This window comes from Mytilus trossulus, chromosome 8 (genome assembly GCF_036588685.1).
Source record: "Mytilus trossulus isolate FHL-02 chromosome 8, PNRI_Mtr1.1.1.hap1, whole genome shotgun sequence".
Taxonomy (NCBI): domain Eukaryota; kingdom Metazoa; phylum Mollusca; class Bivalvia; order Mytilida; family Mytilidae; genus Mytilus; species Mytilus trossulus.
In genome coordinates, this window is record NC_086380.1 from 1,997,596 (window position 1) to 2,014,043 (window position 16,448).

At 31.3% G+C, this 16,448-nt stretch overlaps 1 protein-coding gene across 1 annotated transcript in view; it reads left to right on the forward strand.

Annotated features, from left to right (window-relative positions):
• LOC134728104 (serine/threonine-protein kinase NLK-like) overlaps window positions 1-12,314 on the forward strand; it is a 41,567-nt gene extending 29,253 nt beyond the window's left edge. The window contains exons 7-10 of the mRNA XM_063592532.1: window positions 2,804-2,992; window positions 4,341-4,539; window positions 6,139-6,232; window positions 8,002-12,314. Of these exons, the coding sequence (XP_063448602.1) occupies window positions 2,804-2,992; window positions 4,341-4,539; window positions 6,139-6,232; window positions 8,002-8,056 (537 nt within the window). The 3' untranslated portion in view covers window positions 8,057-12,314. The remainder of the gene's footprint in view (window positions 1-2,803; window positions 2,993-4,340; window positions 4,540-6,138; window positions 6,233-8,001) is intronic.
• Window positions 12,315-16,448: the final 4,134 nt, after the last annotated feature.

Genomic DNA, 16,448 nt, shown 5'->3' on the forward strand with positions numbered 1-16,448 from the left:
TATGAAAGAAATATGTATTTAGAGGTTAAAATCCTTGTTAAAGTAAATTTGATACAGGTTAAAATTAGGTTAATTTAAGTGCCTTTGTTCTTTTACAAAAAAAAACACATCATGTTAGAAATGTAAGAATGCTGAAAGATCTGGTAGAGATTACAAAACATTATTTCCACTTTTTTCTCTTGCTAATGAACAGACCTGTATTGTTCCACTGGAAGCTAGCCGAACAAATGATTTGGATAATTTCCTTTCTGTTTTCAGAGTTTTTTGTCTTATTTTCTGGTACATTATGGTTTTATTTCGTGTTTCTTTGTGGTTATTAGACCATGCAAAAAATATTATGTCTGAGTTAAAATAATTAGGAAGTATTTTATTACAAACCATTTTTGTAAAAATAAAATATCAAGTATTTCTTTGTGTCAGTAATGAGAATTTGTGATGGATTTAATTTCATTCCTCAGACTGAAGCTTTATGTGGCAAACAAAGACATGAAATTTTGTGTTTTTATCAAATGTTATTGATTATGTTAGTCTAATCCAACTAATGGATTCTATTGATGGTTATTGACCTAAAAGTGGTCAGAATGAAATATGTTCTCTGACTTTAAAATATTTATAATACACCTTAGATTGGCTTACAGCACCTGTTGGTTAATTGGAGAAAAGATTTAAGTTGGTCTCTTTTGTTCATCATCATGGACTCTCATTTTGCTAAAATGATTCAAGAGAGTGATTTGATTTTTTCCAAAAGGCAGCAAACCAACAACACTAAACTTGGTAGAAAAAATGACATTTGTCTTAAGTACTTCTATCTAGGAAAATTTTCTTGAAGCCCCATTGTCTACAAATTTGTTTTTTTTTCTTAACCAAGATTATGATATTTATTTATAGTGTCTGTATAATTCAATAAAAGTGTTTTGTGTTTAAAAATAGCTTTATATTAAGTAGTTTATATAATTGATTTAGGTTGAATTTCTATAAAATAAAAAGTAGGTCAGTGCTCTATAGAATGAAATGTAGGTCATTGCTCTATAGAATAATAGGTCGTCATAACCTTATCTCCGTGGTTCTACAGTTCAGTGTTCTGTTCAGTGTACTGGTGAGATCAATATTGATGTAAATACATATTTGGATAATGGATCTCTCAGAATAACAAACTAATTTACTGGTACTCAATACTGATAAAGCTTCGTGATCATAATCTGGGTTCACAATAGTTATAACGTTTATTGTTCTGATCTGAACGCTCTTATTTTGGATTTTTCAAATGAAATGAACATTTTAACATGTTAATCCCATGATCACTGGACAGACTTAATAGTAAACAATATATATGCCACCAATAAAGATTAATTACCAAAAATATTGGACAGTGTAACAACCAACTCATGACAGACTCCTCCAATGAACAAATCCTACAATGTTGTAACAATATTTTCTTGTAGTTTGAAATGAAAAATAATATAATACATGTAATTATTATATCATAGGTTCAGATTTGGAAAATTCTTTAGCAGGTTCCTATGTTATTTAATTTAAAATTTTCAACCAAAAAATTTGAAGAAAAAAAATGTGAGAATTGAGTACAGTTTGAAGTTATTTTATTTATTATGATGATAACTTTTTTTAACAATCTTTTTTGTAAATAAAAAGTCATTAAAACTGATAAATGAGAAAGGCAATGTGGAGCAAGGGCATTTTTTCTCATCCAAATTATGATGGATATAAAAGAAAAACTGAAGGCTTGTACAAAGCTCACGAATTATTCATTAATGAAATAGACATCAAATATGATACAAATCATGAAATAAAAACTGTACCAGAAAACATATGTGATTATACTTTTGAATAACCTTTAAGTACAATAAAAATGTATACATGCTGTGGGAGAGGATAGGTCATGTAGTAGGAAGAGGCTATTGAATAAAAAAACTGACGTCACCCAGTTTATGGGTTGATTTGGTTCTGTAGGCTTGGAATTTCTTTGTTCTTTAAGTTATAGGAATAAATTATAAATTGATCCACGAATTGAAATCAGTGGAAATGATTTTTTATATACTGTATTAGATCATGATTTAATTGCTATAGAACTCAGTTACCATCTGACGTGACGGTTTTTTCTTAATAAATATTTTTTAGGTGACCTTGGATTGTCTAGCCTGACCATCTGTAACCCTATCAACCCTTATTCCATATTAGTTCATTCTATATTACTGTAGGCCAGTAGAGTCCATTGTTATATCTAAGGGGGGATATATAGAACAGGTGATATGGATCAGAGACTTTACTGATAAACAGAGAACAGCTGACAAGCTGAAAACTTATTAGTTCTGTAAAATTCAGAAAAAAGTGAATCTGATCATCAAGAGGCAATGGGTTTTTAAGATGGGAAATGATCATGTTGTATTTGGTGTTATTTATACTCACTACTTTGTGTTTATCTTTGTATTGAAACTGATAAGTAGGGGGGGGGGTATTATGTTTTGAAGTCTATGGTAGTTTCAGTCTGTTTGTCTGTTCTTCACTCCTGTATTGGCTTTGATTGAAGTTCACTTTACCATCAAGTTGTTGTTGTGGACACATTTAAGTTGAAACTTAGTAAATATGTTTATTCTGACGCGAGTAGTGAAGTAATGAAGTAATTAAAAAAGTTTGAAACTGTTTTTTTCACAGTTTATTAAACATGGGAAGTTATACTGTGAGTTGGGCTTGGTATCGTGTGATGCTACATTATCTATTGTTTCTATGATTTATAAAATTGACATTTGTTTACAAATTCTTTAACCTTCTTTCTCTTTTATTCCAGCTTGACCTCATAACAGATCTCCTAGGAACACCGAGTGAGTCAGCGATGAGGACGTCGTGTGAAGGAGCACGAGCTCACATCAAACGTATGGCACACAAACAACCCTCATTAGCAGCTTTATACACACTCTCAAATCAGGCCACACATGAAGCTGTTCATCTACTGTGTAGAATGCTGGTATTTGATCCAGTAAGTATCAGACAAGGGTACCAGATTTTTACGGAAGTCCCCAGAGACAGATTTAGAGGGGGGCCCAGGGCTTTGGTCAAGTAACGTCTTTGACACATTCACCATTTCCATTATCAATTTTAAAACCTTGAATTGAAGTACTAGTATAAACAAAGAAAAATATGCCATTTACTGATTTAGAAAGGGATGAGAAAGGGCTCTATCTACGCATATACATCATGTATCTACGCATACCTTTTACCATTTTAGTAACTTAGTCGACAAGAAAGAGCTCTATTTACGCACGCTTTGTACTATTTTAGTAACTAAGCCATTAGGTGACCTCATTACTGACACTGTAACACATGCCGTTATATTTAAGATCATTTCATGCAGTGACTTACATTTATATATAAATATTACACACATATCATATAAATATTATGTGTGACAGTGTCGATGTTTATGACACCTTTCTTCCGCAGCAAAAATAACAATAGCAGGTGTAAATTATGAAACAAAAATAAAAATATAGACCACATATGTGTGAAATAATTAAAAACATTTGAACAACTACATGTATGGGTGGAAATGAAAAGCAATGATCTGTGCCACTTTTAAAATATATTGTCCAAATGTCGTTTATGTCATTGTGTCAGTCATTGTCAAACCTTGGGGTTGTTCTGTGCATGGAACTGAAACCATTTAGGGTAACTTGTCTGTTATTGAAACATTTCAAAATGTCAATGAAATATATCACTTAGCTCAAAATATTCTACCAGTCTTATACAACTCTGTAGGGGAATACTGTGAATTCATTAATATTCATTGGATTCCAATTTTCGTGGATTTCGTTGGTACAGGGGAAGCACGAAATTCAATGTTCAACGAATTGCAAATTTTCTAAAGGAATGTATGCAGATCTGACAAAACAACGAAATTAAATATCAACGAAATTGCAAATTTTCCTCAATCCACGAAAAATTGGTACCCACGAAAATAAGTTGAATCCAAAGTAGTAATGTAGCTTATTTATAATTAAGACCTTGTCTTTTTTAAAATGAAAAAAAAAAAAAAAATGTGTATGATTGCTAATTAGACAACTATCCACCAGAGACCAAATGATGTTGTTATTTAAGTAACTATAGTTCAAATAATAGCATTCAACACTGAGCAAAACCTATACTGTATAGTTAGCTATTTTAAAAAACATGATTGAAGGACCCTATTTGTTTATTTTGTCGTTGGATTGCTGCTTTATTGATATACCCCAATCATCTACCATTTCTTCATATTATATATGACTTGATTTGCAGATATTTATTATTTTTTTGTCCTCTTGGTTAACATATTTTAATGTTTATTTCAGGAAAAGAGAATAAACGCGACGGATGCATTAGCTCACCCGTACCTTGACGAAGGGAGGTTACGATATCATGCGTGTATGTGTAAGTGTTGTTACAGTACAAACTCAGGGAGGAGATATACCTCAGACTTTGAACCCACATGTTCCCAGCCTTTTAGTTATGGATTTGAAGACAGTCTCACATCTTGTCATCGAGTCAAAGGTTAGTAAGATTTACTTAAGATAATGTTAGTTTTAAATAGGGAATGAATGTTACTCAAATCAAGTCATGGGCTCAACAGTTCGGTTTATAATATTGTTAAAGTTAAACTGGAAGAAAATATATGTGTAGACTTGTTAGATTCAGTTACACCGCTCAAATTTGAATCTCAATAAAAGACATTTTATTGATTCACATTATCTGTCTACTGAAAAAAAAAGTTAGTTTGTATTTCTATTGCAAAAGAGAGGGAAAATATAGCAAAGTGATATTCAAACTGATAAGTGGAAGACAATTTGACAATGCTGCAGCAAAAACAAAAATTAACCAAAAGACCCAACATTGCTCTACAAAACACAACATAGAAAAATGCAGACTAAGCAACACGAATACATTATCAAAGTGAACTTTTGACCAAATTACTACATTCTACATGCACGTATTATCGATGATAATAGTTTTTGCAGGAAGAAACACACTTTTATCTCATTGATCAAATCGTTAGACAAAGGTTAAATCTTTCTGATTTACTTTATAGAAATAACAGATATTGTGGTCAATAGATAGTATCTGATGACAGTATATGGTAGTTAAAGGGAAATAACTCTATGTATTTCTTTATTACAAAAAATCATGTAGTTTATGTGCCTCAATTCTCATTCCCTTTTAAAAAAATCCATATATATGAGCTTTGCTAAATAGAAATTGATGTGAAGCAAATGAATACCTTCCATTATCAATGCATCTGTTAACTTATTTCATGTTGAAAAACATCAATATACAAAGTCTGTAACTGTTTGGAATTTGATTTACTCAATTAAGCAAAATTAATATTTAAGAAATAATTCATGGGGGCTTGAATATATCGTGATTTTACCACGGGTTGGCCCTTTATGACAAATATTTTACCCTGAGCGATAGCGAGGGGTAAAATATCGGCATAAAGGGACAACCCGTGGTAAAATCTAGATATATTCAAGCCCCCATGAATTATTTCGATTCTAATAGGACAAATACGCCAATTGTTTTGGATCGAAGCGCTCTAGGTGGAGGCCATTATTTGCCGTTCCCATAAATTAACGCACTTTTAGATTGGCGTAAAAGAACGGAACAAACAGAATAAGTGACAAGCTAAAACTATTCACAAAACTTATTTAGATAGATTTGGATAAATTTTAATGATAATTTTCTTATATGTCTTCTATGTATATAAAAAATTGGCTTATACCACATTTTAGCATCATTTGTTTACGTTTCCTTGTTGTGATGATTTTCGGTATTAAAAGCGTGTATTTTCCCGTAAAATGCTTAAATTATAACGTCATCATTCTATGACGTCGGGTACTTCATTCAGAAAAAAACCATATGACGTGGGAGTACGATCGGAACAGCCATTGTAATATATTCATATTTTACCACGGGTGTGTACTCAAAGCGTTTGAAGGACGTCATGTTAGAATAGTATACATGCACTTGCATTAGGTCGATATCTATTGGACACAGCTCATTTGTTGTAATCAACATACAGTTGATGAACTTGTGGTTAAAGGGAAGTAACTCTATGTTTAGCTTTATTATACAAAATGCTTTCTTTCATTTCAGAAAAGTTACACAAGTTTATATTAGAACAACAGAAGAATAATGAAGTTCCACTTTGTCTCAATCCAAACTCTATATCATTTAAAACATTTGCAAGGTGAGTTAGCTTTATCAATAGAACAAAATCTGTCAGCTTGATTTTTGTTGAGCCTTTGACTTTAGAAGACGATGATGGAATGATTGACACCAAAGGGAGACGTGGGTTTTATTTGTTTTTTGTACATTTTTGTACTTAAATAAGATTTGATTTGAAAATTTGTTATAAAGATCATATATTAAGATATACGAGAACTTTAGTGTCCTAAAAATAAATGAAGAAAAATAGTTTACTTTCAAATTCCAAGTGAGATTCATAATTTAAAGAGGGGGGAAGGACTCATAAATAAAGGATCTCATTTCAAATCTACCAAAGAAAAAAATAAGATTGAAAAAACACATGCAAAAATTTTAATTATTTGAAGTGTTAAATTTTGTATTTGATTTGTTTTTCACATTCTAGATCTACAGTCACCTGTACTAATGGGTCCCTTTATGTGAAGAAAGGGCAGTTAATTTAAAAAGTGAGAAACAAATGCAGCATTTCCCCCCAATCTGATGTTTACCCCATTGCAGCTTGCTCAGATTGCACTTTACCCTAAAGCTTTAACTTATCTTTTTTGACTGAATATTTAAAATGCAGTGAATTCATATAGTGACCTAATAGAATTTATAACATATATTTGGAATATATAACTTAGAAATATTTTGACAAAGAAGAAAGGAAAAATGTTTTGCCACATTTGAGAGAGGAAAGGAAAAATGTTTTGCCACATTTGAGAGAGGAAAAGAATACTGCATGAATTCACTTGTTTGTGTGATCTAAATTTGATTTTTTGTCGTTGAACGTTTTTAAGAAAGATCATATTTTCCCTCACAAATTGTTCCTCATTAATCACATGCTTTTTCAGCAAGATTTTCAACACAGTTATACATACACGTAAACATTTTTTTTCAAATGCAGATGCAATTTGTATGTTTTTACCAAAATCATCTTATATACCATTTACCAAAATTGTGCACATTCCTAAATCTGGAACATTTGTATGCATTCAGAGATGACCTTGACCTATAGAATCTGTGGGTTTACCCCACATCTTATAATATTCTTATTCAGAAATAAGAAATTTATACAATAGAATATTGTAATGTTGCTTTGACCATTCTATATTTGGAGAGTATGCTTGTTGCATGGTTTTTAAAAGCAGACTTTGCCATATGACATTGTCGTGTGACTTTGTGTTTGGTTTACATTTTGGATGATGATTTAATCATAAACATATACTTTGTCAGAGTGCATTCTTTTTCATATTTTTGTCATGTTATATTTTCTCTGAATTTTTATTTGTTATGAAACATGTGTTGGTGTATAATAGTCCAATCTAAAAAAAATACAGCCTTATCCTACAAACAATATTTATAAACGATAGACTTCTGCACAATTGTGTGAAGACAGCAGTGCAACAATTGACAAGTTTGGGTACTGTTACTCAGTCGAGACATATTTTTAAATGAGTAAACAATGAATTAATCTAATTTTCTATCTGTCCCCCTATATTTTTAAAAATTGTTAGATTTCAATGAAAGTAGTACATATTGAATGTGATTATAGTTTATCAGAGCACTTACAAGATTTGAAAATAAGGGAACTTACCGCAGTGAGAAACTATAATAAATAGATAATTGAAGAATTTATTTTAAATACTTGATTTTAAAGGGGATGCATAAATAAGAATATAGGTTTAACATCTTAAAAAGATGTCAAATGCTACTTCTTACTAAAATCTTGTCTAAACTGTGAAATTAAAAATATCTTTTTTTATTTTTCAGTTCATCAGTAGCACAGCCAGCAGAGCTTCCACCTTCTCCCCATGCGTGGGAATAAAACTGACCAATCATCTCATTCCAACACACATTCATGCAGAGCAATGACCAATCAAAACACACCTTTGTTCTGACCAGGATACAGAGGGAACCAGTCTAAAGTTTTGTTTCTAGTGGGAGTATGAGCAAATTATTTCGTAAAAAAGAGAAAAGACAGGAGCCATAGATGAATTGAGTTAGATGACAGTAAATCGCATGAATGTTGATAGAAAATATCATACAGACTGAAAATCAAAATTAAAGATGGAAAATAACTATCGAGAACAGTATGAGCATGATGAGCTTTCTAATGAGTTTGTGAGGATTAGGAGTTGGGAAATATAGTCATCATATAGACGATGTTTGATGTAAATTATGAGTCACTAGCTGGAACTAGAATGATATTGTGATAATTTTATGTCACTCAAACTTGCCAACGTGCAGTTTTTAGATGCTTTATTTATTATTGAGCAAAAAATTGTTCTTTGCTGGATTAGTATATTTGTCCATTTCTGTGGATTTCAGCATTGACATAAGCATTTCTTACTTTTCTTATCTAATTACAAGAGAATATTTTGATATTAGAATGTTCTATATCTATGTGATTAGAAGGAAAGCTTTTGGACAATTATTTATTTATTTATGGATTTTTTTTGTCAAAAAAACAAAGAACTGTCATTAATCATGTAAAGTTGATTGACTCCTAGTAAATGTATTCATCATTGAATAGCAATATAATCTTAGAAATTTCATTCTTCATATTATTCTTCAGTGTAAAGAAAAAAATTTGAATAAAACCTGTTGACTTCTAGGTAGGCTTTTTCCTCCTACTAATGACACGTAGAAAGGTGTGAAACAAAAACCTGTATATTATGTTACCTCTGTGGGCTGGTCAGACACTAAGTTATCTCTGTATGGATGTGTAGTTTTGGTGCTCACTTTTATAACTGTGTACATATTTTAATGTAAATTGTAAAAAGGAAATCTTAATACTGTGAAACAGTTTTATTTATATCATGTAAACAGTCAATTTACAAATACTATGGAATGATTTTAGACTCGCTTTTGTATATGGGCAAGAACAAACTAAATGACAATATAATTTCCAAATTCAATATTAATATTTCACATTATATGTGAAACACCTTAAAAACAAATCTTGTTTAATATGACAGATAGTCTGATTTTTTTTCTTTGACAGAAGCAAGAGAAGTGTTAGTATTTCTTACTTTGTAAAATTAAAAATTTTAATATTTGGTCACCATGACAATTGATCAGCAATAAACCCAGTGCCTTGGATGTCCTTCTGGATGTCCTTAATTCCAGGAATCTTGTTTCCATAGTATTTGTAAATTAATTGTTATGTTTTTTTTTTCTTCATATTAAAATCATGTAAAACAAATTACCATGTAGAGAATCATGTCAACTTAGTTGTCACCATTATATGAAGATCTGAAGTCACAAACATTTACAAGATTGATTTAAATTTGTCATATTTTAATTGATTTAACATAGATATTTATTAAGAAGATATCAATATTTTAAATTTGCAATAACAAAGATTGTTTTACATGAGAAAAACTGCCAAAGCATAGTTGCACTTTATAAGGGTACATTGTCAAAAAATCAAGTAATGTCAAACTAAAAGGGTAGAACAAGTAATAGTTATCCTAGCAACAGGGTCTCAAATTTATCTAAAACTATTTTCAGATATATTTTTATAAATTCCATGAAACTTTTTCTTTCATTACTTTTTTTTTTTAAAGTTTTTAGAATGAAGATATCTCTTAAATCCAGTTTCCACTGAATTCATTTTCTTGTTACATTTTTAAGTAAAAATTAAGATTTAAAGACTATCTACAATTTCATGACCTTCACAAATTTAGTGACCTTCAGTATTTTCACGACCTTTATTATTTCCATGAATTTAAATAAGGAAATCAAAAATTTAGAATTTTTTTAATTGAAAAAATCGCTAGAACTAGATGCATTATGTATTTTGCATTCTAAATGTAAGAGCTATATAATTATACTGGAAAAGTCAAATTTAAAATTGGTATATTTGTGATGCATTCTATAGAAATTCAGATCTCTAAGTACCTAGCCATGTCCTTATTAGTATTGATCTCACTATAGTATAAAGTGATGAATGTTTGCACTTTATTAGCTGAATGTGTCAGTATAAATGCCTGTACCAGTAATGACTCAATCTAGAGTCCGTATTTTTGAAATCATTTTACATATCTATGTGTTTATACTATGTGCTGCCAAATTCACTTTTTTATTCCATTGTTATCTCCCCTTCTAGTAAGTTTACTTCCTGTCTGATTCAATGTTTTTTTCTTGCTTTATAGCTTAATGTAGGTAGCAGACATTTTTGGAAAGATTTTCTCTTTAAAAAGCTTAAATTTTTTGGCTTAATTAATGAAAAATGGTTATTTTAAGCATCTCTACAAATTTAGAAGCCTTTTGGAGGTTTGATTTCAGTTTGTGACACAACTGGAATTATAAGTTAGCAGTCTTTGAAAATATTCTGTCAGTTTGTGACACAATAGGCCAGACCAGTTAGCAGTCTTTGAAGGTTTCTTTCAGTTTGTTACTCAAATGCCTTGTCAAGTTATCAGCCTTTGAAGGTTTCTCTCAGTTTGTGACTCGAATGCCTTGTCAATTTAATAGCATTTGAAGGTTTTCTATCAGTTTTTTCAACAGTTTAAACAAAAAATGTTGGAAAGTTTATTATGATATTTTTGACCTTTTTTCAGGAATAAACAGGCACACCAAACACATCTAATTTTTTACAAAGTCCAGAAATGATAATTGTATTATGTTAAACTTCTCAGGGACCCATGTATATATACAAAACAGTGAAATGTTGGCTGTGTCAATTATATTTATTAACAAAAAGTAGATACATTTCAAGTTGTAAATGTTCATTTGTGATTGTAAATGCTTCATTTATTCAATGTAGAATGACTTCCTCAAAGCAACATTGTAATGCAGGGAGTCTGCTTTCAAGTCACATTGGAGAAATTGTATGTTGCAAGTTTGAAATTTCAAAATCAAGAGTTTAACTCACATTGTTGTGTGAACTTTATATGTTTTATATTAGAAACTTGAATGTAAGTTTCAATCAGATTAAATGAAAAAAAATGTGTCAGGTTTTGTGTATAGTTTATATTGATGTACGTTTCTGTTAGTGTGCACACACATGTATGTTTCTATATGAGTACACATATACACATGTACAAATGCATGTTATCCTTTTTTTACTATTTTACTAGAGAACTGACCAGATTTTAGAAGCTTACTGGACCAAGTTATAAAATGGATATAAAGTTTTCCTTTTATATTTTAATATTAAAAATTATTTTGAATGATTGACTCAGATAATGAATTTGAACTTTTACAAGATATTAATTTTCATTCCAAGTATTTTTCTTATTGTGTACATATGTGTATTTTTTGTTTATTTGCCAAATGGATTGTTATAAATGTAAACAAGCTTCTAGTACAAAGTGAAAGTAGAAAGTGAAAGTAGATGTGTAACTTGTGATATTTCCAGAGTGTATATAAGTGGTTGATATTAATGTGTATTTGTGGTTCTTTAAAATAATAGTTTTTTACATAAATTTTATATAATTTCTACCATATAAAATGTACACTTTTTGAATATTTTTGTTGTATTTTCCTACTTCCAGTAAATTTTTGCTAGATGCACCAAATAAGCATATTTTGTTGTATGTCGTCCTTTGAAATTAAAAGCTGCCCTCAAAACTAGTCGTTAATACATTGTAGTTGAATATGTGTGTTTTTTGTGTTAATTTTTTGGTTCAGATATTATGGTGCTGATTCAAGGTCAAAGGTCAAAACAATTTTAAACCAGTTAAATATGCTTAATATGTGCAAAACTGGGGTTGCTTTAAATCATGAATTTCTTTTTGTTTGTTTGTTTTTTTTGCTTTAACAATATGTGATAGTGTAAAGTTACATCAATGTATGTGAAGACTTTAAAAATAAATTGTCATGATTACATCACGAAATTTTCAGAGGAAATTTTTTGTACACAAGGACAACCTTTATAGAAGTTATTTGTCATGTACATCAAAACAATATCAGAGGAAATTATTTGTCATTGTACATCAGGACAATATTAAAAGATTGTTGTTGTCATGTTGACAGCAGTCAATAGAATATTTAAAATATATTTTGTCATGTTGATATTAGAACGATGAAAAGTAAAATATTTTGTCATGTTAACAACAGTTTGATAAGAGATAAAATTTATTTGTTGATTTAACATACGAACGATATAAGATAACATATTTTGTCATTTTGAAATAAAAATAAGATCATTGGAAGATTAAACATTTGCAATGTAAGAAAACAAATACTTGTCATGCTGGCAATTGTACAATGAAAGGGAACATTTTTGACGTGTTGATATTAATAGGAGGACAACACATACAACAGTTCATTTTGTCTATATCAGAACATCAGAAGATAAAATATTAAGAATGTTGACATCAGTGCAACATATAATTAAACTATTTACCAATCTCTTTTCCCTTTTAATTGCATAGGGATTTTATTTTGTTTAATAATAAATTAAGTCAACTATTTAAAAATGTCTTGCAATAACTAGCTTTTGTCTTCTACGATTTTAAAACCATTAAATGAGATAGATACTTCACATTTTAGACTAAGGCAATATTCTGTAACAATTTGGTACTTGCATTGAGATCAATGTTCACAAAATTTTTGTTGCCATGTTTTTTTCAGCAAAAATTTCATTAAAATAATTCTAGTGAAGATGTGATACCTGTGAAATTTTTGTATTCTTGTGTTCTTGTTAGTAACTTAACAATTTCTGCATTGAAATAAACATGGTTCATGATTAAGTTAAAATAAGATATGAAAAATCACCATTTGAATTAAAACCATGTTAGATTGCACTATGCATAGTCTTCCTTGTAACGTGTTGTTTGTTTATATCATAAACCTTAGTTATAAACTAAAGCTGTAAAAAATAGGCTATCCCTCCTCGTTCAAATGTTGGGGGTTATTTATTGTGTGTTGGGTAAACTGACGGTAACTATAGTAACCATTCTCTAGGTGATACCTGAGTGAGTAAATGCGATGATAGAATGTTTTGTCTATTTACATGTATTTATGGAAAAAGTGAAATAAAATGAATAAAACTAATAAAAAATAATAAAAAATATACTTGTTTTTGTTTTTTCCTTTGTGATGCTCTAGATTTTTAAAGTGATGGAAAATGGAAAAAAATGATGTGGACCATCATGTGGTAGACAGTTATTATACAAAATACAAACTCCATGTTGTCAGAAATCAAAAGACATGACTCTTTTATTGATGTTATTTATCTAAAAGTAGCAGTTGATGCTGTGAAAAATATCACATCAGTTACTTACAAACTAAAAATGTGAATATTTGGTATAACTTTTAATAAGACAACTCTCCACGAGAAACCATTTATGATTCTTTTGCAAGTGTAATGGCTAATTCTACCCAGTTCTTCCCCCTCTTGTCCCTTCTGTAAACTGAATCTTCCTTTACTTTTCGTTTTCGAAACCATTTAAATAGGTTTCCAATATCTTGTTCATACATTTACATTTAATAATGAGAGGCTAGAGCACATCATTATCTGTATATAACTGAGAAAAATTCAGGGACTTCATTTTTGGCTCTCCCTTGACATCATTTGCTAGTATGGTCTTGGGGAAACGATGATAGTCTGTCCGAAGGCGACGATAAATGGCTGACCCGTTAGAAATTCATTTATATCCAAACATCGGCTCCGAGCTGCTCTAGGCTGCTTATAATGTATTCAGATATTTAAAGAGTACCTTCAAGCTATTTTAGTTATTTCTCAAGTTACTTCAGTTTGCTCCGAGGAAATCCTGAACGGAAAGTCTTGAAGCAAATTGCAAAATTAAAAGCTCAAACACATCAAACGAATGGATAACTGTCATATTCCTGACTCGGTACACACATGTTCTTATGTAGAAAAGAGTAGATTAACCCTAGTTTTATAGCTAGCTAAACCTCTCATTTGTATAACAGTAGCATAAAATTCCATTATATTGACAACGATTTTGTGAACAAAACAAACTGAAACAAAAAGGTAAAAATATTAAAAGTAGGGATACAGCAGTCAGCATTGTGTTATAATCTTATTCACTATAAAATTGAGAATGGAAATGGGGAATGTGTCAAAGAGACAATAACCCGACCAAATAAAAAAACAACAGCAGAAGGTCACCAACAGGTCTTCAATGTAGCGAGAAATTCCCGCACCCGGAGGCGTCCTTCAGCTGACCCCTAAACAAATATATACTAGTTCAGTGATAATGAACGCCATACTAATTTCCAAATTGTACACACAAGTTTACAAATGATTCAGAAAATAAACAAAAAAACATTACCAATACGAAAGAATGCAAAACTCTACCATAACACAATATACAATAGTATATATAAGTACTGAGCCAAACGTTAGTAGCTAGAATCTAAATTCGATCAATTAGGAACTTTTGGTACGCTGAAAACTTAGTAAGAGCTGTTACAGTTATTGCCAAATTGTACTTCTTTCGTTTCCTCCATTGGTTTAAAACAGGTCCTAATTTGCAAGGTTAACTAGTTTGAATGGTACCTAACTGCGCATTCTACATTTGGAAATTCCTGTACCAAGTCAGGAATATGACAGTTGTTGTCCATTCGTTTGATATGTTTTGTCATTTGATTTTGCCATTGGATTAGGGACTTCAGATTGAATTTTCCTCGGAAATCACTGTTTTTGTGATTTTACCTTTTTTCTTTATGCTTATGAAAAACATCTTATACAAACCATAGATCTAATCTGCTTATGAGAGCTAGTGGATTGGACTACAACCACATAGGTTCCTGGTTCGATCCTCGTTATGTAATGTTTATTGGTCGTTATGGTTATGAATCTAGGAGAATCTTGTTGTATATATGTGTATTTTATACAGAAAGAAGCGTTGTTTGGATTTAGACGTTTGGCGGTTAGATTAGTGGCCGGGTCGAAAGTTATAGGGGTGATCATAAGGGACTCTCTATGCTCCATAAGGGTAACATATTGAGAACACCCCTATCAAGGAAATAGTGGTATCGACCAAGAGTATATAAGAGAGTGAGAAACGGCACTCGAGGCGGTCGGTTGGCTGTCGATGAGCTGCCATCCTTCAACTGAGCGTACGTCGGATATATTAAGTGCTAGAAGAGCCTTGATATCGAGAGGACACTTCGTACTGGGTACAGAGTGGACGTACACGTTGACAGGATCGACATAGCAGACTGTCCCACTCGGAGGACAGGCTGCACCAGCCCGTACTGTCTGGTAGTGACAGGTTGTCCCACACGGAGGACAAGTTGTTCCAGCCCGCACTGTCTGATAGTGACAGGTTGTCCCACTCGGAGGACAAGTTGTATCAGACCTCTCTGTTTTGTATTGACAGACTGTCCCATTCGGAGGACAAGCTGTACCAGCTATACTGTCTATAAGTGACACATCGTCCCATTCTTGAGGACAGGCTGGTTTATTGTATCATATTTGTATATTATATAATTGTCCGTTGTTACTTTGTATCGGCAAAGAGCCCGTGTATATATTTTGGTTCATTGTGAATTGTGCATAACATAGATAGTTGTAGTTTTTAGTATTACCGTATTGTTTGTGGACAACTTGGATCCAAGTATTTACTGGAACGGACGTTTAAGATATAAACGCCTGGTTACACGTTACATATTTGGTGGCTAGCGGTTGGGATTCAAGTTGTCTATCAAATACTATTTGATTGATTGATCGTCATTTAATTTATTGTCAGTTAACGTCAATGTTTACTTAAAAGATTAGAGTGAATCAACCGTGAGGCAAAGTTGTAAGTCACGGCTGAGTTGTAACACGAGTGTATTATTTAATCAAAATTGTTTCTTTTTGATTACACTGTATCGCAATAAATATGTCGAAATTGCTGAAATTAGTAGGCAAATACAGTCGTTAAGTGAAAGCACAATACAACATGGGCAAGGTTTTATATCATCTACACCTAAAGATCAGGGTGTACGTCCGATGGTTGTTGAAGATAAAGATCGATATTTTCATCCTAGGCCGGAATTAAAAATAAATCAAAGTACTGCTCATACTGTTTGCTCTGGTTCGAATGATTTGAAAATCAAACCTTCAAAATATGATGGCAATACTTCTTGGATGGATTACTTAGCACACTTTGAGATGTGTTGCCTAGTTAATATGTGGTCTGAACACCAGAAAGGTTTGTACTTGGCCGTGTCACTGATTGGACAGGCTCAAGCAGTCCTTGGTGATTTACCAAAGGAAAAGAGACAAATATTTTCAGACCTAGTATATGCAC